Source organism: Lepidochelys olivacea (assembly GCF_965140295.1).
Source record: "Lepidochelys olivacea isolate rLepOli2 genome assembly, chromosome: 7".
Lineage (NCBI taxonomy): Eukaryota > Metazoa > Chordata > Testudines > Cheloniidae > Lepidochelys > Lepidochelys olivacea.
The window spans coordinates 82,157,682-82,185,371 of NC_140417.1; the positions used below are offsets into that span (position 1 = coordinate 82,157,682).

Here is a 27,690-nt window from a genome sequence, read left to right on the forward strand (position 1 = left end):
CCTGGCCACATCTCCGCACAGGAGCTGGAGAAAGGACATGCCACTGCTTCTGGGAGCCGCTTGAGGTGAGTGCTGCTCAGAGCCTGCACCCCTGAGCCTCTCCCCATGCCCCAGCACCTTGCCCCAGCCCTGATCCCCCTCCTGCTCTCCAAACCCCTCAATCCGAGCCTGGAGCACCCTCCTGCACCCCAAACCTCTAAGCCCCACCCCAGAGCCGGAACCTGCACCCCTTCCCCAGCCCTGATCCCCCTGCCGCCCTCCAAACCCTTTGGTCCCAGCCCAGAGCACCCTCCTACACCCCAAACTCCTCATCCCCAGCCCCATCCAAGAGCCTGCACCCCAACCCCAATTTTGTGAGCATTTGTGAGACTTTCAGTACAAACCTTACGTGACAGTCCTTGGTGAACTAGAATGTAAATACCAGACCCAGGGGTCCTTCTAACCCTTATGCGTCCCTGTACCCTCTACCAGCTGGCATCAAGAGGTCCTTGAGTCACTGGGTGCATCTGGTGGCTATTTGAGCAATCCAGCCTCGTATAGAGTGAGTGAAATTAATCTTACTATTACAACCAGATTTCTGAAAGGTCTAGATAGATAGGTTCCTGGCAGGTAGAAACAAACTCCTTGAGATTTCAGTTTAGCATTGTCTGCTCTGTTGGACATTCCTTTTGAGCCTTCAGCATTGTGCACGCTTCTACACCTGGTAGGTAGGTTTCTTAGTAGCCATCATTTCTATTAGGAGAGTGGGATAACTGCGTGCATTCGTCACTGATCTGCCATACACACCTTCTACAAGTTTGAGTAACAGCCGTATTAGTCTGTATTCACAAAAAGAAAAGGAGTACTTGTGGCACCTTAGAGACTAACCAATTTATTTTTAAAAAATAAATAAATTGGTTAGTCTCTAAGGTGCCACAAGTACTCCTTTTCTTTTTACCTTCTACAAGGACAAGGTTCAACTTAGACCACATGTAAATTTTTCTTGAAAGTAGTGTCTGATTTCCATCTGAATCAGACTAGGTAGCTTCCAGTTTTCTTCCCAAAGCCACATACTCACAAGGATTAGTGAAGGCTTCACCCCCCCGGATGTTCATCGAGATCTGGCTTTTCATTTGGATAGGACAAAGCCCTTTTGAGTTTCTTATGCAGTGTATGAAAGTTCAGTCAGTCACAATTCAGACTCTAACCAGCTGCATCTCAGTATTATGTTGTTAGAGGGAGCCTCCTGATGAATTCATGGCATGCCCAACCAGAGCACATTTTGGCCTTGGCAGCAATGGTGGCACATGTCCTGATTATAGGCATATGTAGGGTGGCAAATTGGTCTTCTGTTCATATATTCACCAGATGTTATGTGCTGCCTGCCACATTGAGAGAAGATGCAACTGTAGGGAGAGTGGTCCTGCAGTCAAGTTGCTTTTCCAATGAGACTCCAAGCTCCACTGCCTGGGATAACACTTGGGAGTCACCTACAGTGTAATGGACATATGCAAGTACTTGAATTAAAAAACGTTACCTTGTAACTGTTGTTCAAGATGTCACATGTATCCATTATACAACCCACCCTTCTTCCCTGTGTTGGAGTCTACCAATGGCTTCCAGTCTGAAGAAGCTGAAAGAAGAGTAGGGTAGTCCTGCAGGTTATGCTCTGAAGCCAGGGTATGAGGAGCCTGGCAGTGGGTGGGGCTGCCACTATGCATACCAGTAAGGAAAACTGACACTGGTGCACAGGCCATACACATACATTCATCTGCAGCACATTTCAGAGAAGATGAGTAACCTCTTCTGTGACAACAATGAAGGTTCTGATGCATCTTTTGGAAGGTGTTTTGTAGTCATGGGAGTTACTCAGATGGCAGTTCATAGTGTGGTTAACGTACTATGACACTGAAACCAGTATTCTGTGCTAGTGACTCTCTGGGATGCATCTCTTGTAAGAAATGTCAGTTACTAGGGCAGGGGTGGGCAAACTTTTTGGCCCAAAGGCCACATCTGGGTATGGAAATTGTATGGTGGGCAATGAATACTCACGAACTTGGGGGTTGGAGGGCGGGAGGGCTCGGGGTGGGCTCTGGGGTGGCGCTGGGGATGAAGGAGGCTGGAACTGAGGGGTTTGGAGGGCAGAAAGGGATCAGGGCAAGGGGGCTGGGGCATGGGAGGGGGTCAGGCTCCAGGCGGCGCTTATCTTGAGCAGGTCCCAGAAACAGTGCCATGTCCTCCCTCCAGCTTCTATACGGAGGCGCGATCAGAGGTTCCCGGCCAATGGGAGCTGCGGGGGCAGCACTTGAGGTGGGGGTGGCGTGCGGAGTCCCCTGGCTGCTTGTATGCGTAGGAGCCAGAGGGGGGCATGTGCCTCCGCTTCTGGAATCCATGCGGAGTGAGGCAAGACTCCGACCCCACTCCCCAGCTGGAGTTCCAGAGCGGGGGAAGCCCCAGACCCTACTTCCTGGTGGGAGCTGGAGGGTCTGATGTGGCCCCTGGGCCGTAGTTTGCCCACCTCTGTACTAGGGGTTACTTCTATTTTGTTACATTAGTTATTAATTATAGGGGTTAATTTGTTTTATTACATTCATTATTTATTAGCTGTTTTATGAGGAATTTGAAATAAACTTAATTTAAATCTGTATTGGGGGGTGAAAAAGGGGGGTTCTCAGACTTTCTAGCATCACAGAATAGTGGTTTTCAGCTCTTATTTCTGAGACTCATGCCATGGCACTTGCTAAGTCTGCAGAGAAATAAAGATAGTTGATTTTAGTGCTGATACTAGCATTTGAGATGTGGGAGATAGTGATACATCAGCTAATTGCCCTGACATTAGTGATGAGTGCTGGTATTGCAGTAAATCCCTTGGTCATAAATATCATCTTAGCACAATTCTAATCTGCATGGGATTGATTTTAATAATTGATTCAATCAGATCCATTACTACATGACTAGAAAGTAGTATGGCATTATACTTTTTGGGGGGAACTGAGAAGCTTTTACCTGCCACCTGTGTTCAGGAGTGTTTTTCTCCTGCACTATTAGATGACCTCACTAACAGCTAAACCTGAGCATGGAGAATTTTCCTGCATTACTGTTGGTGTTAGTGATATCACCTGTTGCATGGGAAATGCAGAACTCTGATCTTGGCAGGTAAGAAGAGAAATTATTTTCAGATGTTTTTGTTTTAGTATCTTAGTATATCAGAGTGCTGGAGGAATACATACCCATACCCTCTACAAAGCAGCAATTGCAATCTGAAATGTAATAATTTTTGAAACAATTTAGGTCCTATAGCTGCCCCAAGTCCTTATCCAGTTTGTGGTTGTCATAAATATAAAGAAAAGGGTAGCATAAAATCCCTCCTTGGCAGCTGTACTGAATCGCTTTACCTGTAAGGGGTTAAGTAGCTCAAATCTCTTTTTTGGCACCTGACCAGAGGGACTAATGAGGAAAGAAGATACTTTCAAATGAGGGGCGGGGGAGAGAATTTGTTTGTGGCTCTCTTTGTTTGTTCTCTCTCTGGATGGAGGGAGAAAAGAACAGGTACAAGCATCTCCTGAAAACATACCTGGAATGATCCAGCTAAAATTACAGAAATTGTAACTAAGGCAAGGACCTGCATTAGGTTATCTTTTATTTTTGTTGTGAATTTTCCTATGCTACAAAGATAGTTTTATTCCTGTTTTTGTAACTGTGAAGCTGAGTCCAGAGGGGAGTCCTCTGTGTGTTAAATCTTTTTATTACCCTGTAAAGTTACCTTCCATCCTGATTTTGCAGGTATGATTTTTACTTTTTTCTTTAAACTAAAGCTTGTCTTTTAAGAACCTGATTGATTTTAGTGTGCTAAAGATAAAGGGTCTAGTTTGTACTCGCATTGCTAAGGCAATTAGTTGGTATATTATTCTCAAGCCTCCCCAGGAAAGGGGGTGAAGGGGCTAGCGGGGGGATAGGGATTCCAAGTGACCCTCCCCTGAATTTCTGTGTAAATCCCTTGGTGGTGGCAGCAATACTGTCCAAGGACAAGGAAAGGAATTTGTGCCTTGGGGAAGTTTTTAACCTAAGCTGGTAGAATATAAGCTTAGGGGGTCTTTCATGTGGGTCCCCACATCTGTACCCAGAGTTCTGAGTGTGTGTGTGGGGGGGGGAAACCCTGACAGTGATTTATAATCCTTTTCTGTTCCTGTGTGAAAGACCAAAAGAAAACTGAAGCTACGTCTATACTTAAACACTGAGGCAGCACAGCATTACAGCTGTGTCACTGTAGTGCTTCAGTGTAGATAGTTACTACAGTGATGAGAGGGTCCTTCGGTCAGTGAAGTTAATCTGTCCCCCTAGCTACTAGGTGGTAGCTAGTTTGGTGGAAGAATTCTTCCATTGACCTAGTGCTGTCTGTGTGGGGACTTAGTTAAGTTGACTGTTGCTCAGCAGTGTGGATTTTTTCATACCCCTGAGCGATGTAGCTGGATCAGTGTAACTTTCTGGTGTAGACCAGCCCTGACTGGACATAGAATGCTGTCAAGTGTACAAAATAAAGAAACAATATTCTCTAAAATTTCGGTTATGTTAATTTTGGGTGTTTGTAATAGGTAAAGAAACTTTCAGGCAGATGCGTGGGTGTCCAAAAGTTATTTTTATTATTTTAAAACTTTTTTTTAGTCACTTTTTAAAATCATTTTTATCCTTTAAGAATTATTTTTGCCCTTCTTTTGAAGGAAGCATATGTTGTGTATCTTTCTAGCAAAAAGCAGCTAAATGACATTGATATAGTGGCACAATAGTGTGAATAGCACTGCATTAGAGGTAGCTTTTGTGTTTTATTTTGGGACGTCAACAAAGTGTTGGATAGGGCACTGGACTGGAAGGTGGGACAGGGTTATAGATCTAGCTCTGACATTGACGCTGTGGCAAGATACTTGTTGCTTCCATTTCCTAATCTGTAAAATGGGAATAATGCTTTCCTACCTTTTTGTAAAGCACTTTGGGCTATAAGTGTAAAAAGCACTGTAGAAAAGCTAAGTATTGACGACATAATTTTTTGCCATGTAAACTAAAATATTTCAGCTTTTCAGTATGCTTTCTATAGCATGGTACCTTTTATACGCTGTCATAATAATCTTGTTTTACAGGATTGCCAGTCGCTGCATGGTGACATTCCTCAGAAACAAAGGGAGATAACATTGAAAGGTTTTAGAAATGGTGTGTTTAAAGTTCTGGTTGCAACTAATGTAGCTGCCCGTGGTTTAGATATCCCTGAAGTTGACCTGGTTGTACAAAGTTCACCACCGAAGGTATGAGATGGGTATGTTGTGTCCCTTTTGTAATATGTACAGAAGTCCTCCATTTGTTTTCATGTGATAAAGCAGCATTGAATTGTGGTATTCACCACACACACAGTTGTTGTTTTTGTTGTAAGGAAGCTTATAGTAACCAGAGGTAGTCTCCTGATCAGAATACGACTTATGATGCATCAGTTGTACAGTCTGTGGCACCTTTAGGGGTGTTTCTTTTTAAAATGCCTTCTGATGAGCTCTGGCAAGGCTCTAGCTCTGCTTGATGAATTAATCGTCGAGCCAAGTTGACTAAAAACCTGCTCTCCAAAGCAGTGTATAGCGTTAAATTTGAAAAGAATTTGGAGGGGCAGTAGAATGGAATGGCTAGAAAGAGCAACATAATTGGGTGGGAAGAAGAGCCCAGTGGACAGAGAGAGAACTCTGAATGAAGTTAGGGGAATACAGACAAGACCTAGGTTTATTCAACTTAGCTGGGGACATGCTGACTTCTCATCCTGTACGCTGGGGTAAGTGTGGTATTTATCTATATGTGGAGGTGCGCAAGAGCAAATTGAAACCTTTGCTTGAATTCCCTATGATGATAGAAGCATAATGGCATGTAATTGGCCCAGGCTTGTAACTTAAGCTCTGAGCAATATTTAACCTAGGTTTATGGGGATCTTTTTTTACCTAGTTTGACTTTAAAAATTTATTTATTTATTTTTTATTTTTATTTTTCAGATACATTAGTGTTAGGGGATGTATTGTAATAAATTGTAATTGCTTCCATGGACCTTTGTTTATACACTAACTACAAAAGTAATAATGGTATTTATCTTGAAGGATGTGGAGTCATATATTCATCGTTCTGGGCGCACAGGCCGAGCTGGACGGACTGGGATGTGTATCTGTTTTTATCAGCGAAAGGAAGAAAGTCAGCTAAGACATGTGGAACAAAAAGCAGTACAGTATCTCTTTAGTCATTGTACACTTTATGTATGTAGTGTGTTAGGATAGCTCATAAAATCCTGCAATCCATGCACTATTTGATGATCAGATGGTTATGAAGCATACTGGGAGCACTACTCTCTAACTGAAGTATAGCTGGTTTCCCTTTTTTTCCTCTTACTGGGTAATCGCTTTGTCCCTGCATGTGTAATTGGTATATGCTGTTCCACATGGTATCTTTCTCTTTGATGATAAACATTTAAATGTTATGCTTTAGTTTCAAGTTTCACAAGACTCTGAGCACTTAGTTTGTCTACATTGCAAAAAACTTGTGTTCTTAATTCAGGTTATCTGGCCTGAATTAGCTAACTTGAGTTTAAATTGCAGTGAAAACACAGCAACTTGGCTTTTAATTGAGGTAGCAGCTTGGGCTCAAGACAATATGAGAGCATGGGGTTGAACACAAGCTGCCAACCCAAGTTAAATGCCAACCTGTTGTGTCTTCACTGAAATTTAAACCCAGGTTTGGCTAACCTGAGTTAGCTTATATAAGTTAAGAACTGACTTTTTTTTTCTTCAGTGCAAACATATCTAACTGAGTTAAGAGTGAAACTCCTGACATAAAGGCTGTGTAATAGCATATACTTCATTAAAGTAAATTTTAAGTTTGATTTGTTTAGAACTGTTCATGAGGAATCTTTTCATGAGGATTTCAAAATAGACAAAGCGAGTAGTTAGAGATGAAATAGATGATTTTTGTTATCAAAATCAGTCATTATTGACTGGTAAAGAAGTTTATATTTGTGTGCCAGTGCAAGAAACAGTTGGCATTGCTTTTAGTTCTTGCTTGCTGGCAATGTGAGGTGACTACCTTCCTTAAACGGCTAACAGAACCTGTGATATGTAGCTAAGACTGAAACTTTTTTTTAAATAAAGCTAGAATATGGTGGTAATTATTCTTTTTGCCCTTTTAAAAATAAAAACCCAGCTCTCGAATGTTATTTTTCCTTTAACCGTGTTTAAGTAAAGAGAACATTTGATCACCCTAATAGTGATGGACTTGAGAGTTTTTGAATCAATGCCACTTGATGAAATTATGTTCAAGAGAGGGTACCTGCTCGGTTTAGATTTAACAGAAACACATATTTTCAAAAGCTTCCAGTGGAAATAGTTTCCTCCTTTTCAAGAAACATAATTTCCCATAGTCACGTTAACCAAACATTGCAGCATCCTTGAAAATGAGTGAAATAGATTAAACTGACTGGAAAAAAGGTGAAATAGACTAGCCAATTTTCATGGGTAAGCTGAGTAAAATGGGGGAAAAAAGCTGTTGAAATATTTTTCACTAAAATACTCATTTTGACAATCTTAATTGTTACTAGTACAGTAGGACATCCTGTCTCTGTAAATATGAATTTTAACCCAACAGTGTCCCCTTAATGAGGTTCTAAGCATGTTTAGTCCAAGGAATTCACATAGAAAACTTAAGGGCAGGCTAACCTCTGTGTCAGAGTGCTTTATAGGAAATGTGCACAATATATAGTTTTTTCCGCTTTCGGCAAAGGAAATTTAAGGATAAATGCTTATTGAACTGAATACCAGCCTTAGTTGAATATAATACAGTTCTGAACAGTCTGTAAACTTCCTACTCTTCCATTTTCTCTTAACTGCAGGGAATTACATTTAAGCGTGTAGGTGTTCCTACTGCAACAGATATAATAAAGGCTTCCAGCAAAGATGCCATCAGGTATGTTCAGTGACCCTTGAGCTTGTCATCACGTCATTCTCATTTATAATAATTCTTTGGATTGTCTCTTGCCATAGATTTGTCTCCGATGACCATGAAATAAATTGTTCATGGATATCATTGGTTAAGTTTGAGTCTCATGCAGTTTCTCGTCTATCCCATAGCTCCCAGATTCCACTGTCTAAATTTGCCTTTTGCCAAGTAACGTTTTTGCTTTTAAATACTTAGGTGTTTGGATTCTGTTCCTCAAACTGCCATTGACTATTTCAAAGAGTCAGCTCAGTGGCTAATAGAGGAAAAGGGGGCAGTTGAAGCTCTGGCTGCAGCACTAGCCCATATTTCTGGGGCTACTTCCATTGAACAGCGTTCCTTGCTCAACTCCGATGTGGTAAGAATATTTAGTTTATTTTTTTTTGAAATCTTGGATTTCAAATATCTGAATGTGGTAACTATCTGACCCAATCACAATCCCTTTTCTAATCTTTTATTATGGAAAATACTTTGAGAACTCTGAATCTAGAGATCTTAGATCTTCTGGATTATTGTAATTGTCCTGGTTTTGAACTTGGTTATAGCATTGAAATGTCAGTGGCGGTGTTCCTCCTAGCCATGGATAAAGATCAGATGTCTGCTGGCTTATTAGATATTTTAATTGAGGTGTAGACTTGATTGCAGACACAGGGCTGCCATGAGGTGGCTTCATTCTTTCTTCATAGATCCCAGCATAGTTTTCTGTAACTTCTGCTGCAGAGGTCCCATCTTACTACCTTCCTGTTTGTTGGAGTTAAAGGGTCATGGAAGGGGGCCTGGATGTAAGTGTTTTGAGCACACCTGTGCTCTTTGTCGCTGTCATCTAACCCAGGGGGTGCAGTTAGTGGGTTTTTTTAATATAGTAGTGATTAGGGCCTGGATGAAAGTGAATCTCAATACAGAGAAAACTGAGGTAATCAGAGGTTGGGGGAAGTAACCAGGGGTTATGGTGCAGATTATATTGACCCCCTCTGAGTGACTGGGAAATAAGACAAGTTCACTATGAGGGTCGTCTTACACTTCCAGCTGCTATTACATGAGCCTACAGTAGCAGTGGCTGGGACCATCTGGGTCTAATCGGGAGGTTGATGCTTTTACTTGGATGCACATCTTACTACTGATGAGACTGCAGCACTATGCTTTGTAGGGCTACACCTTAAACAACTCAAACTAAGGCTGTCTATACTACAGACTTCTGCTGGCATAGCTGTGTTGGTCAGGGGTGTAAATGGGTGTGATCCCTGACTGACATAGCTGTGCCAGCCAAAGTCCCTAGTGTAAATGCAGCTATACTTGCAAAGCAGGACTTTTACCAAAAAAGCTATGGTACAGAACACAAGTTTGCCAGTATAGCTGTGTCCACATTAGGAGTGTTTTATTGGTATAGCAGTCAAATAAAATGCTGCTAGTATAAACCTAGCCTTAAACTGGGGTAAAACACAGCCACACACTTAAGTGGCTAGCTTGCTGTGAGCACAGTTCTAATGCTCTGGAATCTGCATTGGCTGACTTAGTTTCCAGTTGGAATTTCAGATATTGGTTGTGACCATAAAGCCCTAAATAGCTTGTCTGCCTACTTGGGAACCATCTCTCTCTCTATGCAGTACTACCACAATTGCCATCACTTGACTGAGCTATCCTGGCATTTGAGTCAGCTGCTGGTAGCTGCTGACTGTCCCTTGACTTGGGAGTTCACATCCCTCTTTGGCCCAAAGTAGCACACACTACTTTATCTCTTGGGACATGCTGCAAAACTCACTTGAGTGGACATTTGAGGCTTGCTTGATTCAAGTGTGGAATTATTTGGGGAAATTAAGGCTTTGTGAGAAGGGGATGTTTAGTGGGGTTGTATTGACTCTGTTAAGGTGTGGATCATCTTCTGCTATTTTAATTGGACTGTGTATTTAATTCTGTCAGGGGTGCTTTGAGAGTTGCTCACTGAGGTTTATTTTTATTTTAATATAAAATATACAAAAGATATTACTATTGTAGGTTTTTTATGCATAATTGTTCACTTTCCTTGCATTCAGAATCCTCTCTGCATTGCTTCTGGCAATGCAAACTTTACAGAAGTGATAGTGAAGCTGGAAGTGTTACATATGTATTGATGAGCCAAAATGTCATGTCTATCCACTGTCTGTTAATGTCTTAAAATGTACATATTTGCCATCTAATAACCTTTTATAAATTCTGACTATGCACATTCATTAGATGTATGCTGATCGGTATTCAGGGAATGTTATTTCTTTTTACTGTGAGCATGTACTGCCTTTTATCCTTCAGGGATTTGTAACAATGACATTGCAATGCTCAGAAGAGATAGACAACATAAGCTATGCCTGGCGAGGGCTAAGAGAACACCTGGGTGATGAAATTGATAGGAAAGTGAACAGAATGTGTTTTCTCAAGGGAAAAATGGTAAGATACAATCATCAATCTTTATAGTCTTGCTTACTATACTCTTAAGCTTGTAGATGTGTCGTCTTAAAAGGCAGGAAAAACTTATCACTTCTATAGTTCGAGGTCTGATTTGTCAAGTTACCCTTTTTGTGGCTGAGGAGGGGCTGGATATAGTAATCTTTGAGCTAAGGGTGCAGCAGTTTATGATCAGTGGGATCACTACAATGGCACAAGATATTCTGTTGAACTGAAATGTTGAGGGAGGGGCTTAATTTAATTTTTAATGTAAATATCCAAACAGGTAAACCACTAAAAGTAGTGGACACTGGCATAGGTGCCGAGTCCATGGGTGCTTCAGGGCTGGAGCACCCATGGAAAAAAATTAGCGGGTGCTTAGCATGCACCAGTAGCCAAGCTCTCCCCCTCCCTCCCCAGTGCCTCCTGCCCACTGACGGCCCCGCTGATCAAGGCCTCCCTCCCAGCGCCTTCGGTATGCCATGGAGTAGCTATTCCAGGGCATGCAGGAGGTGCAGGGAGGGAGGTGGAGGAGCAGGGATGGGGCCTGCTCGGGGAAGAGGTGGGGTAGGGCAGGACCTTGGGGGGAGGGGTTGGGGCTTGGGTGAAGGGGTGGAGTGGGAGTGGGCTTGGGCAGACGGTGGGATCGAGAACCCCCCAGGCAGAGAGGAAGTTTGTGCCTATGGACACTGGCATTGTGCTTCGTGCTCATAGTAAATGTCAGACAGATGGCTTTTATTGAAGAGACACTTCTGTCAGTCTTTTAATAAAAGTAACACCTAAAATTTAAAGATTAGAGGAACTTTTTTTTAATCTCTTCAGGTTTACTTTGTGTGCTTGACAACACTGAAGAGCAAGTAGGCATTTTTACCATTTCACCTTTATAAACAATTCGGGGACCTATGCTCTAGTTCTTTGTCTTTGTAAAGTGTGAATTTTTGTGATGTTGCCTTCACTGATTTTTTCTTTTTCTTTTAATACCATTGTTGGTCTGTGAATTGACTACAAGTTATGTTATGAACAATGTGGGGCAACATACACAAGCTTCCTTCTATAACTTGTGACCTACTGTATTAGGATCCTTTCTTCCCTGACTGAAATAAACATTTTCATGAAGTTTACATTCTACATTTGAATATTTAAATCCACAGTAAACTTATACATCTGTCTGCTTAGATCAAACGTTCTTTGTCGAAAAGAATTGACAATTTGAGCCACACGAGACAGTGGACAACATTTTAGGAAAGAGAATAATTTTGGTAAGAAGTAAGAAAATATGTATGGAAAGAAGTGGCTCTGCAGGAAAGAGAATACCTAGGGAAGAATTGGTGAAGTACATGATGAAAAAGCAGGTGTGCTGAACTGCTTAGTGTCTGTGAAATAGTTTGATATCTTGGATGAAAGGCACTAAAGGTGTGTAAAACATTGTGCTGCTCCACGTGTCAGTCTTTTTCCAAAGGTAAAATTGCTTTGGCTCCCAAATATTAAACAAGTTAAACTTGACTTCAGAAAGTGAAAATTCACAGATCCCTTTCATTAAACTGTCTCTATTCCCTAAAGGTTGTGTGCTTTAACAAATACTTCAGTGTTACCCAAAACTATGGATTACAAGGTCTCGATTTTCTGGAATCCATTTTAAACCTTTTTTTTTTTTTTTCAGGGGGTGTGTTTTGATATTCCTGCAGTGAATCTTAGACAAATACAGGTATTCTCTTAATTTCAGTAATTCTTAATTTATGGTACAGGTTTCCCAACATTTTCATAGTGTGGACCATCTTGTGGATCCCTTCTCCTCCCCATCACTGCTGGCAGACTGAACTCCATAGCCAGAACCAGTTCTCCCCATTACATCAAAAGCAATTCCCTGTCATAAATTAATTTTGCCCCAAATCAAAATGGATCTCCTCCACAAATGATTTCTAAATCCAGTTTTCCTTTTGTCAGAATCGGTTCTCATCACCTCAACTTATATTAATTTCCTTCCCACTTCTACTTATTGCCCCACAGTGTTTTTCACAAACTAAAATGGAGTTCTCTCAGTCCTTCCAGATTAGCTTCTTAATCAATTTTTCTGAATTGCAACTCAAGTTTTTCTTGCTCTTCTCCAAAAACGAATCCCTGACAATCCAATCTGCTGTAATTATTGCTTCTTTGGGGGCCTGGTCTTCCATTTTTTCAGGGTTCCCACTCCAGCCATTTCTTGCCCCATGCAGAGGTCCCCCAATCTTCCTACCTTCATTCAGGATTGCGCCCCCAGTGCTTTCCTACTCCCAACCCCAGCATTGACTCAGACTAGAGTCCTAAAGTGGGTGCAGGTCCTGGTCCAGAGGTGGGTCTTGGAAGAGCCACCAACACCCCCATCTCCCTTTTTAGCTTCACTCCTGTTTCAGGAGAAAGAGGGAAGAGATGCCACCTCTACTTTTGAGGCTGGTCTATAATACCTTACTGGCAGCTCCCACTTCATGTTGCGGCATCCATTCCTGGCTGGATCTGCACTCAAAGCAATAGAACTATCTCTGGTTTCTCTGGTGTCTGACTAGTAGTGGTCCAGAGTCCTCAAAATAGGAACCTCTGCTTTGCAGGACCCCAAGGGTTCCTTGATGGCATGTGCTTGTATTATTTATTTCAAGTGTACATTTAAGTGGCTGTCTTTATGTACACTTTCATTTTTATAATTGAGACCTAGAGGTTCATGATTTGTTTAACTCATAACTGTTTTCACAAAATCTGGAATCAGATGTTTCCTATGCTTCATATTTTATTTTTAATTCCAGTCCAAACTTTTTAGTTATTTTTAAATACTAGGTTGTATTTGCTACTAAGTAGTTTTTTCTTGCAGTTGCCCAATGTTATAAAACTGTAAAATGTACTGTATTTGCTTTCTTGCAAGTTTTGTCTGCATGTCAGGCTTTTACATGTATAAAGTTCAAATACATATTTAACTTCGTTTTTACCAGGGAAAATGGCAGGATTCAAAACACTGGCATCTGACTGTGGCAACTCAATTACCCGAGTTAGCAGAAACCCAGCGAGAAGGAGGCAGAGGCTTCTACGACTCCAGGAATGGGAGGCGAGGTGGCAGCTTTAATAGAAACAGATTCAGAAATAGAGGCCAGAAACGAAGTTTTGACTGAGCATTTGATCGCTAGCTCTAACAATAACATTTGCAGAAATGAGACTAAAATATTTTTATCCACATTAAAAAAAGTCATGTTCGTTCTATGTGTGTGCCACTTGCAGAATCTGTCATTCAAAATTTGTTTTTCCAGTATTGCTAGGGATGGCTGTATACAGGACCAATTCAGAGAACAACAGTTCAGTGTATACAAAATTATGCCTTATCTTCCACACAGCTACGTCAAAAGAATATTCATCAAACTCCTCCACAGAGCCTTGTTCCAGGATGTGTCTTTTGCAATCAGAAATCTGGCTTGGGTTTACTACACAGTATATATCAAAATCTCCATTTGAATTGGTCTCCAGTGGTGACTGAAACCTGTCCATTTTCCAAAATAATTAAAATACTATTTCTACATAGTCATTTGTACATAGTGAAGTGATTGTTGGATGAATGGTGTATGTTGCTTCAGCTGGAGAGTGAGTGGGGTATAACCTTGATTCAGTTCCTGTACGCTGCACTATGATAGAATGCAATCATGTAACTAAATACTGTTTTTTTTCCACAGGGCCCCTGCCTCATTCAGTATACAAATCCATTGCTCCACTGAACATCAATCAGGGCTCTGTAGTGAGTGAAGCTGTTTGTGGGCCTCTTACCTCATTTATGGCAGAAGTCAAAATATACATAGGTTTCAGAGTAACAGCCATGTTAGTCTGTAGTCGCAAAAAGAAAAGGAGTACTTGTGGCACCTTAGAGACTAACCAATTTATTTGAGCATAAGCTTTCGTGAGCTGTAAATTGGTTAGTTTCTAAGGTGCCACAAGTACTCCTTTTCTTTTTTTGAAAATATACATAGTAAATGAAGTAAGGGATTGCAGGAAAAGAGGATAGTCTGATGATTGAGGCAGTTGACTGCTGCACCGGTTAACTGTATTTTATTCTCTCTGCTATGGAATACATCTATGATGGGCAGGTCATTTACATTTTCACAATTGGTCACTAATTGTTCCTTGTGTTCTGGGTTTTGATGAGAGGTGTGGGGCCAGATTTGAAGAAGTGCTGAGAGCTCACAGCTGTAACTAAAGTCAATTAGTGTTGTAAAAGTGTTAAGAACGATGACAAAATCAGGCCCTGCCATCTTAAGTTAGCCACCCAAACTTAGTGGGCACTTGATAATTTTGGCCTTATTCTCTACCTCAGGTTTCAGAGTAGCAGCCGTGTTAGTCTGTATTCTCAAAAAGAAAAGGAGTACTTGTGGCACCTTAGAGACTAACCAATTTATTTGAGCATAAGCTTTCGTGAGCTACAGCTCACTTCATCAAGGGGAAATAGGCTACCTTGCATAATGACTAAGCCACTCCCAGTCTCTATTCAAGCCTAAATTAATTGTATCCAATTTGCAAATGAATTCCAATTCAGCAGTTTCTCGCTGGAGTCTGGATTTGAAGTTTTTTTGTTGTAAAATAGCGACTTTCATGTCTGTAATCACGTGACCAGAGAGATTGAAGTGTTCTCCGACTGGTTTATGAATGTTATAATTCTTGACATCTGATTTGTGTCCATTTATTCTTTTACGTAGACACTGTCCAGTTTGACCAATGTACATGGCAGAGGGGCATTGCTGGCACATGATGGCATATATCACATTGGTGGATGTGCAGGCGAACGAGCCTCTGATAGTGTGGCTGATGTGATTAGGCCCTGTGATGGTGTCCCCTGAATAGATATGTGGGCACAGCTGGCAACGGGCTTTGTTGCAAGGATAGGTTCCTGGGTTAGTGGTTCTGTTGTGTGGTATGTGGTTGCTGGTGAGTATTTGCTTCAGTAGGAGGGCTGTCTGTAGGCAAGGACTGGCCTGTCTCCCAAGATTTGTGAGAGTGTTGGGTCATCCTTCAGGATAGGTTATAGATCCTTAATAATGCGTTGGAGGGGTTTTAGTTGGGGGCTGAAGGTGACGGTCAACAAAAAAACTTCAAATCCAGACTCCAGCGAGAAACTGCTGAATTGGAATTCATTTGCAAATTGGATACAATTAATTTAGGCTTGAATAGAGACTGGGAGTGGCTTAGTCATTATGCAAGGTAGCCTATTTCCCCTTGTTTTTTCCTCCCCCCCTCCCCCCGACGTTCTTGTTAAACCCTGGATTTGTGCTGGAAATGGCACACCGTGATTATCATACACATTTTAAGGAGAGTGGTCACTTTAGATAAGCTATTACCAGCAGGAGAGTGGGGTGGGAGGAGGTATTTTTTTCATGCTTTGTGTGTATATAATAAGATCTTCTAAACTTTCCACAGTATGCATCTGATGAAGTGAGCTGTAGCTCACGAAAGCTTATGCTCAAATAAATTGGTTAGTCTCTAAGGTGCCACAAGTACTCCTTTTCTTTATTCTCTACCTCAGTTTCCTATCTGTAAAATGGTGGTAAATACCCATCAACTGCTTTCACATATGTGAAGAACAAATTAATTGTTTGTGAAGCACTTTGATACTATGATATGAGCACTATAGAAATGCCCATGAAGAAAGGAATAATTTTTGGGTTATTGCATATGCCTAGTTAACTGTAGGTGTGTATGTACCAGTGCATGGACAGTAGAGAACTTTTATCCCTAGTCAGAGCCCTAAGGTAGCCTCCTCTGTGGTAGCCGCCTTGACCCCCATCTCATTTCCCTCCCAGCTAGTGAGTAGGGTTTTGAACAGAATAGTTTCTGCCCTGTCATCCTGACCATATTACCCTCTTCCTTAAATCTCTCTACTAGCTGCCACTTCTCTGTCACATCAAATACAAGTGTCTGGTCCGTACCTTTTAAGGCCCTTTCTAACTCAGTCCAGCCCTTCTTTTCTACTTGCCATCTGCTCTGCCAATAATGCTGTTTTCCAATGGTTACTTGTCTGCTTCTTCCAAATGACTTCCTTTTACTTGGAACACCCTTTCTGAACTTGTCAGTAAACCCCAGACCCTCTTCTTCAAATGCTTCTTCAAGACCGAGTTCTCTGGTGATACTTATGGGAAACTGCCAAATGCTAATGGTTAGGTAGATGAGTTTTGCCTGATGTTTACCTACCTTATATTTTGTGTATTTTTATAATAAAAAAAAGTAAATGGACCAACTTGGAACCAGGTATCTGCACCTATAGTTGGCTTATATCAATGTACATTCTTGTTAGTTTTCCTCCCTCTCCGTCCCTTCTAATTGTTTGTTATAGCTATTTGTAGCTAGTCTGAGGCCTGGTCTACACTACTAGTTTGTCAAATTTAGCAGCATTAAATCAAATTAATCCTGCGCCTGTCCACACAACAAAGCCATTTTTGTCAACATAAAGGGCTCTTAAAATTGATTTCTGTACTCCTCCCTGACAAGGGGATTAGTGCTGAAATTGACATCGCCATTTCAAATTAGCGTTAGTGTGGACGCAATTTGATGGCATTGGCCTCCGGGATCTATCCCACATTGCACCATTTTGACTGCTCTGGACAGCACTCTGAACTTGCACTGGCCAGGTATACAGGAAAAGACATGGGAACTTTTGAATCTCATTTCCTGTTTGGCCAGGCGAGCTCATCAGCACAGGTAACCATGCAGTCCCAGAATCGAAAAAGAGCTCCAACATGGACTGAACGGGAGGTACTGGATCTGATCACTGTATGAGGAGAGGAATCTGTGCTATCAGAACTATGTTCCAAAAGACAAAATGCCAAAAGTTTTCAAAAAGATCTCCAAGGCCATGAGGGACAGAGGCTACAGCAGGGACGCAACACAGTGCCGCTTGAAAGTTAAGGAGCTCAGACAAGCGCACCAGAAAACCAAAGAATCAAACGGATGCTCCAGGACAGAGCCCCAGACATGCCACTTCTATGCTGAGCTGCATGCAATTCTAGGAGGGGCCGCCACCACTACCCCACCCCTGTCCGTGGACTCCGATGATTGGGCACTCTCCACCATGCCTGAGGATTTGTGGATGGGGGAGATGAGGAGAGCACACAGCAGCACACCATTCTCCCCAACAGCCAGGATCTTTTCATCACCCTGACTGAAATACCCTCCCAACCCAACGAAGCGTGAGAAGGGACCTCTGGTGAGTGTACCTTTTTTAAATATAATACATGTTTTTAAAAACAAGTGTTTTTTAATGATTAAGTAGCCCTGAGGACTTGGGATGCATTCGTGGCCAGTACAGCTACTGGAAAAGTCTGTTAACGTGTCTGGGGATGGAGCGGAAATCCTCCAGGGACATCTCCATGAAGCTCTCCTGGAGATACTCTAAAAGCCTTTGCAGAAGGTTTCTGGGGAGAGCAGCCTTATTCCGTCCTCCCTGGTAGGACACTTTACTTGCTACTAGCATGGCGTGGTAATCTGATATCATTGCATGACTATGCCTGGCAGCGTATGGTCCCGGTGTTTCCTGGCATTCAAGTAACATCCATTCTTTATCTCTCTGTTATCCTTAGGAGAGTGATATCGTTCACGGTAACCTGGTTGAAATAGGGGAATTAATTAAGGGGACATTCAGAGGTGGGTGTTCCTACTGGGCTATTTGCCTGTCCCTGAAAAGAAATCCTCCCCGCAGTTAGCCACGTGGTGGGAGGGAGGGGCATTGGCGCTGAGCTGTTCACGTTTGGCTAGCAGGGACCTTCCCTGATACCAGCCACACGGTGGGGGGAGGAGTAAAGCGATCATCCCAGAGAATTCGATGGTGGGAGGGGGTTAGTTTGGTTTCTGCTGCTGCACGTTAACACGAAAACCGCAGCACTAAATGGCCAACTCAACAGGCTTTGCTTGGTGTGGGAAAGGAGGGTGCTGTTACGAAGGTTGCAGAAGCCGAAAGACTATGGCTTACCATGGCTGTCTGCAAGCTGAATTCTGTTGCCTGGCATTGCGTGTGTGATCTCTAACACCAAAACTGCAGGCACTCAATATATAAGATGCAAAATGCCACCTTGTACCAATATCACATGTGCTATGTAATGTGAATAGTGGTGTTCACTGTGAAAGAGTATAGTCATTTGTTCTGTAAAATGTATCTTCACTCCCTTTTTTCCTTCCCACAGCTGCAAATGTTTCAAGCCTCCCTCCTCCGTCCCAAAGGCTATCTCAGATAAGGCAGCGAAAAAAACGCACGCACGATGAAATGTTCTCTGAGCTCATGCAGTCATCCGGCACTGACAGAGCTCAGCAGAATGTGTGGAGGGTCACAGGAGCACAGTACAGGAAAGCGGCCAATGAACATGAGGACAGTAGGGATGATCAAGATGAGAGATGGTGGCAGGGAGATCAGAGGAGGCAGGATGCAACGCTGGGGTTACTGCGGGATTAAACGGACATGCTTCGGCGTCTGGTGGAGGTTCAGAAACGGCAGCAGGATCTCAGACTGCCGCTGCAGCTCCTGTTTAACCATCCTCCCTCCTCCCCAGATGCCCAAGAATGCCGGGCGGGGAGGCTCCGGGCACCCAACCACTCCACCCCAAGTGGACAGCCCAAGCAACAGAAGGCTGTCATTCAAGAAGTTTTGAAGTGGCCTTTTCCTTCTCTCCTTCCTTCCTCCCACAGTCCACCTGGGCTACCTTGTGAGTTATCTCCCTATTTTTATAATCAAATAATAAAGAATACATGTTTTTTAAACGATAATGACTTTATTTCCTTTGCAAGCAAGCTGTGATCAAAGGGGGGAGGGCGAGTGGCTTACAGGGAATTAGTCAAATAAGGGGGTGGGTTTTCATCAAGGAGAAACAAACAGAAGTGTCACACGGTACCCTGGCCAGTCAAGAAACTGGTTTTCAAAGCTTCTCTGATGCGCAGCACTTTCTGCTGTGCTCTTCTAATTGCCCTGGTGTCTGGCTGCGCGTATTCAGCAGCCAGGCGATTTGCCTTAACCTCCCACTCCACCATAAACGTCTTCCCCTTACTCTCACAGAGATTGTGGAACACACAGCAAGCAGCAATAACAATGGGAATATTGGTTTCGCTAAGGTCTGAGCTAGTCAGTAAACTGCGCCAGCGACCCTTTAAACGTCCAAATGCGCACTACCACCATTCTGCACTTGCTCAGCCTATAGTTGAACAGCTTCTTACTACTGTCCAGGGTGCCTGTGTATGGCTTCATGAGTCAGGGCATTAAGAGGTAGGCTGGGTCTCCAAGGATAACTACAGGCATTTCAACATCCCCAACAGTTATTTTCTGGTCTGGGAAGTAAATCCCTTCCTGCAGCCGTTTAAAGTGACCAGAGTTCCTGAAGACGCGAGTGTCATGAACTTTTCCCAGCCATCCCACATTGATGTTGGTGAAACGTCCCTTGTGATTCACCAGTGCTTGCAGCACCATTGAAAAGTACCCCTTGGGGTTTATGAACTGGCTGCCCTGGTGGTCCAGTCCCAAGATAGGGATATGTGTTCCATCTATAGCCCCACCACAGTTAGGGAATCCCATTAGAGCAAAGCCATCTACTATGACCTGCACATTTCCCAGAGTCACTACCTTTGATAGCAGCAGCTCAATGATTGCGTTGGCTTCTTGCATCACAGCAACCCCCACAGTAGATTTGCCCACTCCAAATTGATTCCCGACTGACCAGTAGCTGTCTGGTGTTGCAAGCTTCCACAGAGCTATTGTCACTCGCTTGTGAACTGTGAGGGCTGCTCTCATCTTGGTATTCTTGCGCTTCAGGGCAGGGGAAAGCGAGTCACAAAGTTCCATGAAAGTGCCCGTATGCATGTGAAAGTTTTGGAGCTACTGGGAATCATCCCAGACCAGCAACACTATGCAGTCCCACCAGTCTGTACTTGTTTCCCCAGGCCCAGAATCAGCATTCCACGGCATGAGCCTGCCCCATTGATACCATGATCTCCAAATTGCCGGGGACTGCTGTTTTAGAGAAATCTGTGTCCATGTCCTCATCACTCTCGTCACCGTGCTGCTGTCGCCTCCTTGCCTGGTTTTTCAGGTTCTGGTTCTGCATAAACTGCACGATAATGTGTGAGGTGTTTATAATGGTCATAACTGCTGCAGTGAGCTGAACGGGCTCCATGCTTGCCGTGCTATGGCGTCTGCTTGGGCAATCCAGGGAAAAGGGCGTGAAATGATTGTCTGCCGTTGCTTTCATGGAGGGAGTATTGACTGATGACATTTACCCATAACCACCTGTGACAAATTTTTGGTCCCATCAGGCATTGGGAGCTCAGCCCAGAATTCCAATGGGTAGCAGGGACTACAGGAATGTGGGATAGCTACCCACAGTGCACCGCTCAGGATATTGACGCTTGCCACGGTACTGTGGACGCACACTGCCAAATTAATGTGCTTAGTGTGGACACATGAACTCGACTTTATACAATCTGTTCCCAAAAATCGACTTCTGTAAAATCAGAGTAATTTTGTAGTGTAGACAAGGCCTTAGAGTATAAGACAGCCTTGAAGAATTTACCAACTATCTGTACAGCAACTGGGACAGTAATGGCTCAGTCCTGATTGGTGCTTCTTGTGTACTACAGTAATACTTACATTGAGAGAGGGTTTTAGTCGGGGGGGGGGACTTTGTCTACTACTTTACAGCAATGATTGTTAATCTCTGGATCAAGCCCTGCTATGGAGGTTGATGCCTTGGGAATACAGTAAAGAGGGAGTAATGCTCGGGGGCATCAAGCACCGAAACTCTATAGCTGAACCACTTCTCATCCTTTCCTCTGTCCCTCACATCCAGCCCTATTCCTCCCCCACCCCCACGCTCTAGGTCCAGGGGAGGGAGTTGCCATCACAGCCTGGTGTGGGCAGGAATGCATGGACCATGCACCCCTGCCCCACCCATGGCTTAGGCTTCCTACCCAGTGTGCCACAGCACCGTGCCAGGCTGCTGAGGGCTCATTTCTGCATCAGAGCCTCTAGATGCTACTGCCAGTGCCAAAGACCAGCCTCTCCACAGCTGGCTTTATGCACTCCAGGATGGCACAATGGCCAGCCTCATTCCTGGTCCCTGCCTTCCTCACCCTTGCTCATTTGGCTTCCCACCTGTCCCCAGTGCTGAGAGGAGCTGCCCCAGGTTGTGGCAGGCAGACCAGGGCCTAGCCATGCTCCCTCCCAGCAGGAGCCCATACCTCCCTCAGACTGCTCCTCTCCATAGCCCTTGGCTTATGGCTTCCTGTGATTCAGAGAGGAGCAGCAGTGGGTGCCAGTAGGGGTTCCAAGTTGGCAGAGTGGGATCTGGGTCCCAGTCTTGTGACATAGTTCCTGGGTTGTGGTCATGTCATTTTGGTGTAAAGCAAGTATTGGTGAGTGGGCCAGACTTGATTGGTGTTGTGACCTGGCACAGAGGGTCACAATGCTACTGAAATTTAGCCTAGCTGCCCCTCTAGCATTGTGGTGGGGCAAGTGGGCTAAGTTTCAGTGGTGTTGCAACCTTGTGTGCTAAGTGCTGGTGTACCAAGGATTTTAGGTGCCAGAGTAATGTTCTTGACTGATCTGACATTATCACACCCTTGTTGGGAACCAAACACAAATAATGGCACACTCTCTTAGATCTAACTCATGTCTACTTATTATGACTTACCACTCCCACTGGCTACTGTCCTCTTCAGAGGGCAGAGTTAAGGGTTTGTCATGGTGGTGGGGGAGGGTACCGTAACACTATTGCCTGTTTCTCAACAGGTTAGTTTAGTGCCTCTCTGCGTTTCAGAATGACACCCGGCACCACTGGGAAGCCTTAATTTAATGAAGTTTTGGAGCATTTAATTTTATAGAACTAGATGTGTTAGTTTGGTGTCTGGCAAAGGGATTGATTTCATACATGCACCATGCCTAGCACAGTACAGCTCCACTTTTCTTGATAGAGTGCAGCTGCACTAACAATAATGAAAAGAGAGATGGTTTTGTTTAGCATAGCATTTGACAAAGGCTCAGTGCTACAAAGGTATTTAGGCTCCTAATGACCACTGAAATCAGTGAAAGTAAGGAGCCCTAATGCCTTTGTGGATCTAGGCTTCACACCGTAGCATTCTGCTTCCCTCAACCCTTCCCTGGATTCTAGCATAGAGCAACACTGAAGAGTGTGAAGGAGGTGGGATCCTAACTAGAGAGGGGGAGTAAGCCTTTTTCTGGCCAGTAAGGGTATATCTACATAGCAATGTAAACACAGGTCTGAGCCCAGGCTCAAGCCAAACTCTCCCGACCCCCGCCCCATGTTCTCATTGCAACTGTGCTTATTTAGGGCTTGGACTCAGGGTCTGAGCCAGTGATGAGCTGCCAAAATCTTAACAACGGGTTCCCTCCTCACCCCACAAGGGGGTCGTTGCCCACCCCTGCCCCCTGGGACTCCTGCCCCATCCAACCCCCCCGTGTTCCTTGACTCCGCCCCCCCCGGACCTCTTCCCTATCCTCCCCTGTCCCCTGACTGCCCCCAGAACCAGGAGGGTCTCGTGGGCCACCGTAGTGGGTGCCCACCCCACCCCTAAGAGCCAGAGGCACCTGCCGGGGGGTGAGGTGGGGAGTCCCGGCGGTGCTTACCTGTGGCAGCTCCCAGGAAGCATCCGGCAGCTCCCTCTGGCTCCTGGGGGGGGGGGGGAGCATAGTTGGGGGGGAGCGGCTGCTCCCCCACTGATCACATCAAAATTGGCACCTTGGGCGCCAACTCCTGGGGTACTCCGGGGCTGGAGCACCCACAGGGAAAATTGGTGGGTGCAGAGCACCCAGCGGCAGCTCCCCACCCAGTGCCACGCCCGGTCCTAGGTCACCTCGCCTCCGCTCCGCCTCCTCCCCTGAACACACCGCCCTGCTCTACTTCTCCAAGCCCCCCCTCAGCTTCCGGCGAATCAGCTGTTCGGTGGGAAGCCTGGGAGGGCTGAGAAGCAGGCTGCGGCTTCCAGCTCAGGCCGAGGGTGGTGGAGGTGAGCTGGGTGTGGAGTGGTTCCCCTGCGCACCCCCCCCCCGCCTGGGTTACCTGCTGTGACGCGGGCGGCCCTCCTCACGCTCCCCTGCCCCAGTCACCTCCGCTCTGCCTCCCTGGGCCTGAGTGGGGTGGTGCATTCAGGGGAGGAGGCGGAGCGGGGGTGAGGTGAGCTTGGGGCAGGGAGCTGCTGGTGGGTGCTCTGCACCCACCGAATTTTCCCCTTGGGTGCTCCAGGGCTGGAGCACCCGTGGAGTCGGCGCCTAAGGCGCCACTTTGGACTGGTTAAATTTAGAAGCCCTTTTAGAACCGGTTGTCCCTCGCGGAACAACTGGTTCTAAAAGGGCTTCTAAGTTTAACAACTGGTTCTAGCGAACTGGCTCCAGGTCACCACTGGTTTCAGCCCATGTTAAGCTGGCACTTAGGGTCCAAGCCCTATTGCTTTCCTGCGTACATACAGCCACAGCTTGACACAGGTCCTGGAAGTCTTCTGGATGTATCCCACAGTTCCTTGGGGCAACTTTCTTAGTCTTCTATGTTGACAATCTGCAATGAACTCTATTGTGGATGGAAGCCACACCTCCCTTTTGAGGTCTGCATTAACTCATAGACTCATAGATATTAAGGTCAGAAGGGACCATTATGATCATCTAGTCTGACCTCCTGCACAATGCAGGCCACTGAATCTCAACCACCCACTCCTGCAATAAACCTCTCACCTATGTCTGAGCTATTGAAGTCCTCAAATCATGGTTTAAAGACTTCAAGGTGCAGAGAATCCTCCAGCAAGTGACCCGTGCCCCATGCTGCAGAGGAAGGCGAAAACCCCCTAGGGCCTCTTCCAATCTGCCCTGGAGGAAAATTCTTTCCCAACCCCAAATATGGCGATCAGCTGAACCCTGAGCATGTGGGCAAGATTCACCAGCCAGATACCTAGGAAAGAATTCTCTGTAGTAACTCAGATCCCACCCCATCTAACATTCTATCACAGGCCATTGGGCCTATTTACCATGAATAGTTAACATGATTTTGGCAATTAATTGATCTTTATCCCATCATACCATCTCCTCCATAAACTTACCGAGTTTAATCTTGAAGCCAGATAGGTCTTTTGCCCCCACTGCTTCCTTTGGAAGGCTGTTCCAGAACTTCACTCCTCTGATGGTTAGAAACCTTCATCTAATTTCAAGTCTAAACTTCCTGATGGCAACTCATTGTCTTCTGAACTCTGATTTGGAAGCACAATATCAGAGAGCCTGTAGGGTTTTCAATGGAGACTGATTTGATAAAGCTTTTTAAAAAATTAGCTGCTTCCTGGTCATATGAGCACAGCACATATTGGTGAATCTGTGCTTCATGATGACCTGGTGAGCCAGGATAATGTCCTGCTGGCCACTGAATCCAGCTTGAGGATTGATTGCAGCCAGCAGCAGGCTCCCAACCAGGATCATGAAGTGATTTTCTTAATGAAACCAGTCCCAGAGCAGCAACAGAATCTCAGTTCCAACTTGGAAAAGCTGTTGGATTTTTCCACCCCCCAGGAAGAACCTGCTGCAAAGCCTGCTGTGAACCTGCTGGAGACAGAAGCTGCCCCAGAGCCCAGTAAAGTGTATGATTCAAATTAACAGATTATTACAGTAACAGGAGGGAATTCTACTTTTAAGAAGCTATCAGTGGTTGGCCAGTAATGGCAGATTGTATCACAGCATCCAGGCATACCCCCTCCCCTGCCTCCCACCATGTGGAGTTCAAAATGGTGAACTGGAATTTCAAACTTCCATACACAGCTGTAAAGGCTATTTTAACTGTTAAGTCACAGAGGTTTGCTATTGTCATTCTTGTTTTCCTTTGAGTATTTGGAAATGTGCCACTCCGCAATCACTCTTCCTGGGTCTATACAGCTGCCTGTAGAACAGTGAACTAAGAGTGTGTGTTTGGGAAACAGTATTCTGTTTCCAAATTTAGTCCATTTCAGTTAGAGGTAATCCATGCAGGGGTGGATTAAAGCTGCAGCTTTCCGAGAGTTTTCCATGCAGCAATATCAGGGTAAGCCATGTGTGCTCTCATAGAGCATCATGTTATTCCATCATGGATTAGGACCCAATCCTGATTGCTGATAGCTGCAAATTTTCCCTGAAGCAGGAACTCCAGATGGTTTGTTACATTGTGGAGAAGAGTGTATTTTCTAGGCCCCCCAATGTATAGCTGATTAGTTCACTCCACTCACGAATGTGCTGTTCGGTCACTATTCATTTGAATACTTCTGCTGCATACATTGCAAGTTTCCCTCCAGCAGCTTGAAATAACATCTCTCTGGGCTACTTGGGCACCACAAGACCTGTCATGTCTTCCAAAATATGAAAGGACTGAAATGACAGAAAACATTTTGCTGCATGGGTCCTATACAAACCCCTACCCACTCACATGCCAATTAGGATATTTTTATGAAGCAGAGTAAAGGTTTTAATTTTAAATTTACCATTGCCTCTGCACTTCTGTAACTACTATTAATAAGGCTGTGTCCACCAGAGAAAGTGTGAGGACTGAAGCATCCCCTTCAGAATATGTGCAGGTTCACTTTAGAACTATTTTATTTACTTGACATTCTACAGTTATTAATTCTGTGCTCCTCCACAGAGCTACTTTAAACAATAACTCTGTTTCCTGTCCTATTTCAGGACCCTCAACCTATACTGCCTGGGTTCTTCAGAAACTCCATCCCTGGGCCAACACACCCTCATAGACCATTCCAAAAGCACATGTTTCCATGAAGAACTCATGGCTGATGTTCTTGCAGGGCAGAGCAGCTGTTCAAGGACCAGAAGAAGAGGGATGAAAGACTGGAAAAATAGAATGGTCACAGGCAGGCAGAGAGGCTGAAGCCCAGCTGGAGGTGCGTGTTTCAGTGAGGGAGCTGGCACATGCACTGCAGTAAGATAAGGGAGGAATATAGAGCCCAACAGAGAGAACTGTTCCAGCAACTCCTGTCTGTAATGGCTGCAAGAGCACTGGCTCCTGCTGCCTCTCACCATGGCATGATGCCCCAGCAACATACACTTAGCCAAGCAGTAGTTTGCACAACTCCATGCAGCGGTGCGGGAGAGGGATGCATTCAGGACTGGGTAAGGCAACTAACCCCTGTGCAGTTTTCTCTCTGGTGGAAACCTCCCTCTCCCCCACCACAAAGTGAGGGCTAAAACTGTAAGGAAAGGAAAGGAGAACTTGGGGGCCAGGAGACATGCAGTGATAGGGGGATTGTGTTGAGTATTAACTATTTCCTGCCCTTTTTGGGGGGCGTGGGACGGGGCTGATTTTGTTATGGCAGTTGGCTTGCCCAAGACAGTGTGAGTGGTTTACTGTTTACATACCTGTTAACAAATAAAGAATATGTTTTATGTTTTCAAGAAAGTTTATTGCTATCAGTGCAACACATCATACAATCAGGATTTGAGATGAAGGTAAAAACATGTTATGGAGCAATTAAGCATGATAAAACAAACAGTATTCTTCTATTTGCTGCCCCCCCAACATATTTATTTTTCATCATGTTGATCAAGCATGACTATCAAGACTATTCCCCCCCCCCGCAAGAATGAGCCAGTTTTCCCACCCAGCACATTTGTGCAGGTGCTATTTCCCCTCTTCCATTGGGCCATGCAAGTCCATAATGTAAGCACACAAAGCATCCCTTACGTTTGCTGCCCGGGTGCAATCAGCTCCTGCCGTGATAGCTGCACTTTCTGGCTGAGGGTACCGATCCTGTGTTCCCTTGCTGTCAGAGGTCCATTCAGGGGAAAATGGCTCGCCTCTGGCTTCACAAAGGTTGTGAAGAGCACAGCAAGCCACAGTAATGCGGACAGCATTGATGACACTGACATCCAAGCGGGTCTGTAAACACCTCCAACGTGATTTTAATCTGCCAAAAGCGCATTCAACAAGCATTCTACACCTGCTTAGAATGTAATTAAACCTTTTTTTGCCAGGGTCTTTGATATCAGGGTATGGTTTCATTAGCCAAGGCAAAAGAGGATATGCAGGGCCACCCAGAATAACACTGGGGACTGCAACACCATTTATATCAATGTCATTGGGTGGGAATAGTGTCCTAGCCTGTCCACGGATATAGACTCCAGAGTGGCGAAAAACTCTGGCATTGTGAACTTTTCCTGTACAGCCCACATTGACATTCATAAATCTGCCTCTGTGATCCACTAGTGCCTGCATAACAATGGAGTAGTACCCATTGTGATTTAGATACTCATGTGCTCCTTGGGGAGGGCAAGCTATGGGTACATGACTC

The 27,690-nt window shown here is 44.5% G+C and overlaps 1 protein-coding gene and 1 long non-coding RNA gene across 3 annotated transcripts in view; both read left to right on the forward strand.

Annotated features, from left to right (window-relative positions):
* The window catches only part of LOC311523614 (nucleolar RNA helicase 2-like), a 28,650-nt gene extending 14,718 nt beyond the window's left edge, over positions 1-13,932 (forward strand). The window contains exons 9-15 of the mRNA XM_084633790.1: positions 5,112-5,273; positions 6,099-6,218; positions 7,877-7,950; positions 8,179-8,338; positions 10,264-10,398; positions 12,056-12,100; positions 13,353-13,932. Coding sequence (XP_084489916.1) covers positions 5,112-5,273; positions 6,099-6,218; positions 7,877-7,950; positions 8,179-8,338; positions 10,264-10,398; positions 12,056-12,100; positions 13,353-13,529 — 873 coding nt within the window. The 3' untranslated portion in view covers positions 13,530-13,932. The remainder of the gene's footprint in view (positions 1-5,111; positions 5,274-6,098; positions 6,219-7,876; positions 7,951-8,178; positions 8,339-10,263; positions 10,399-12,055; positions 12,101-13,352) is intronic.
* A 1,665-nt stretch (positions 13,933-15,597) lies between these two features.
* Positions 15,598-26,793, forward strand: LOC311523615. Of its 2 annotated transcripts, XR_014712392.1 has the most exons (4): positions 15,605-17,596; positions 17,970-18,033; positions 18,570-19,085; positions 26,069-26,793. It is a non-coding gene; the product is annotated as an uncharacterized lncRNA (long non-coding RNA). The 2 variants fall into 2 exon arrangements; XR_014712391.1 differs by lacking the exon at positions 26,069-26,793 and having other exon boundaries at positions 15,598-17,596; positions 18,570-23,063.
* Positions 26,794-27,690: the final 897 nt, after the last annotated feature.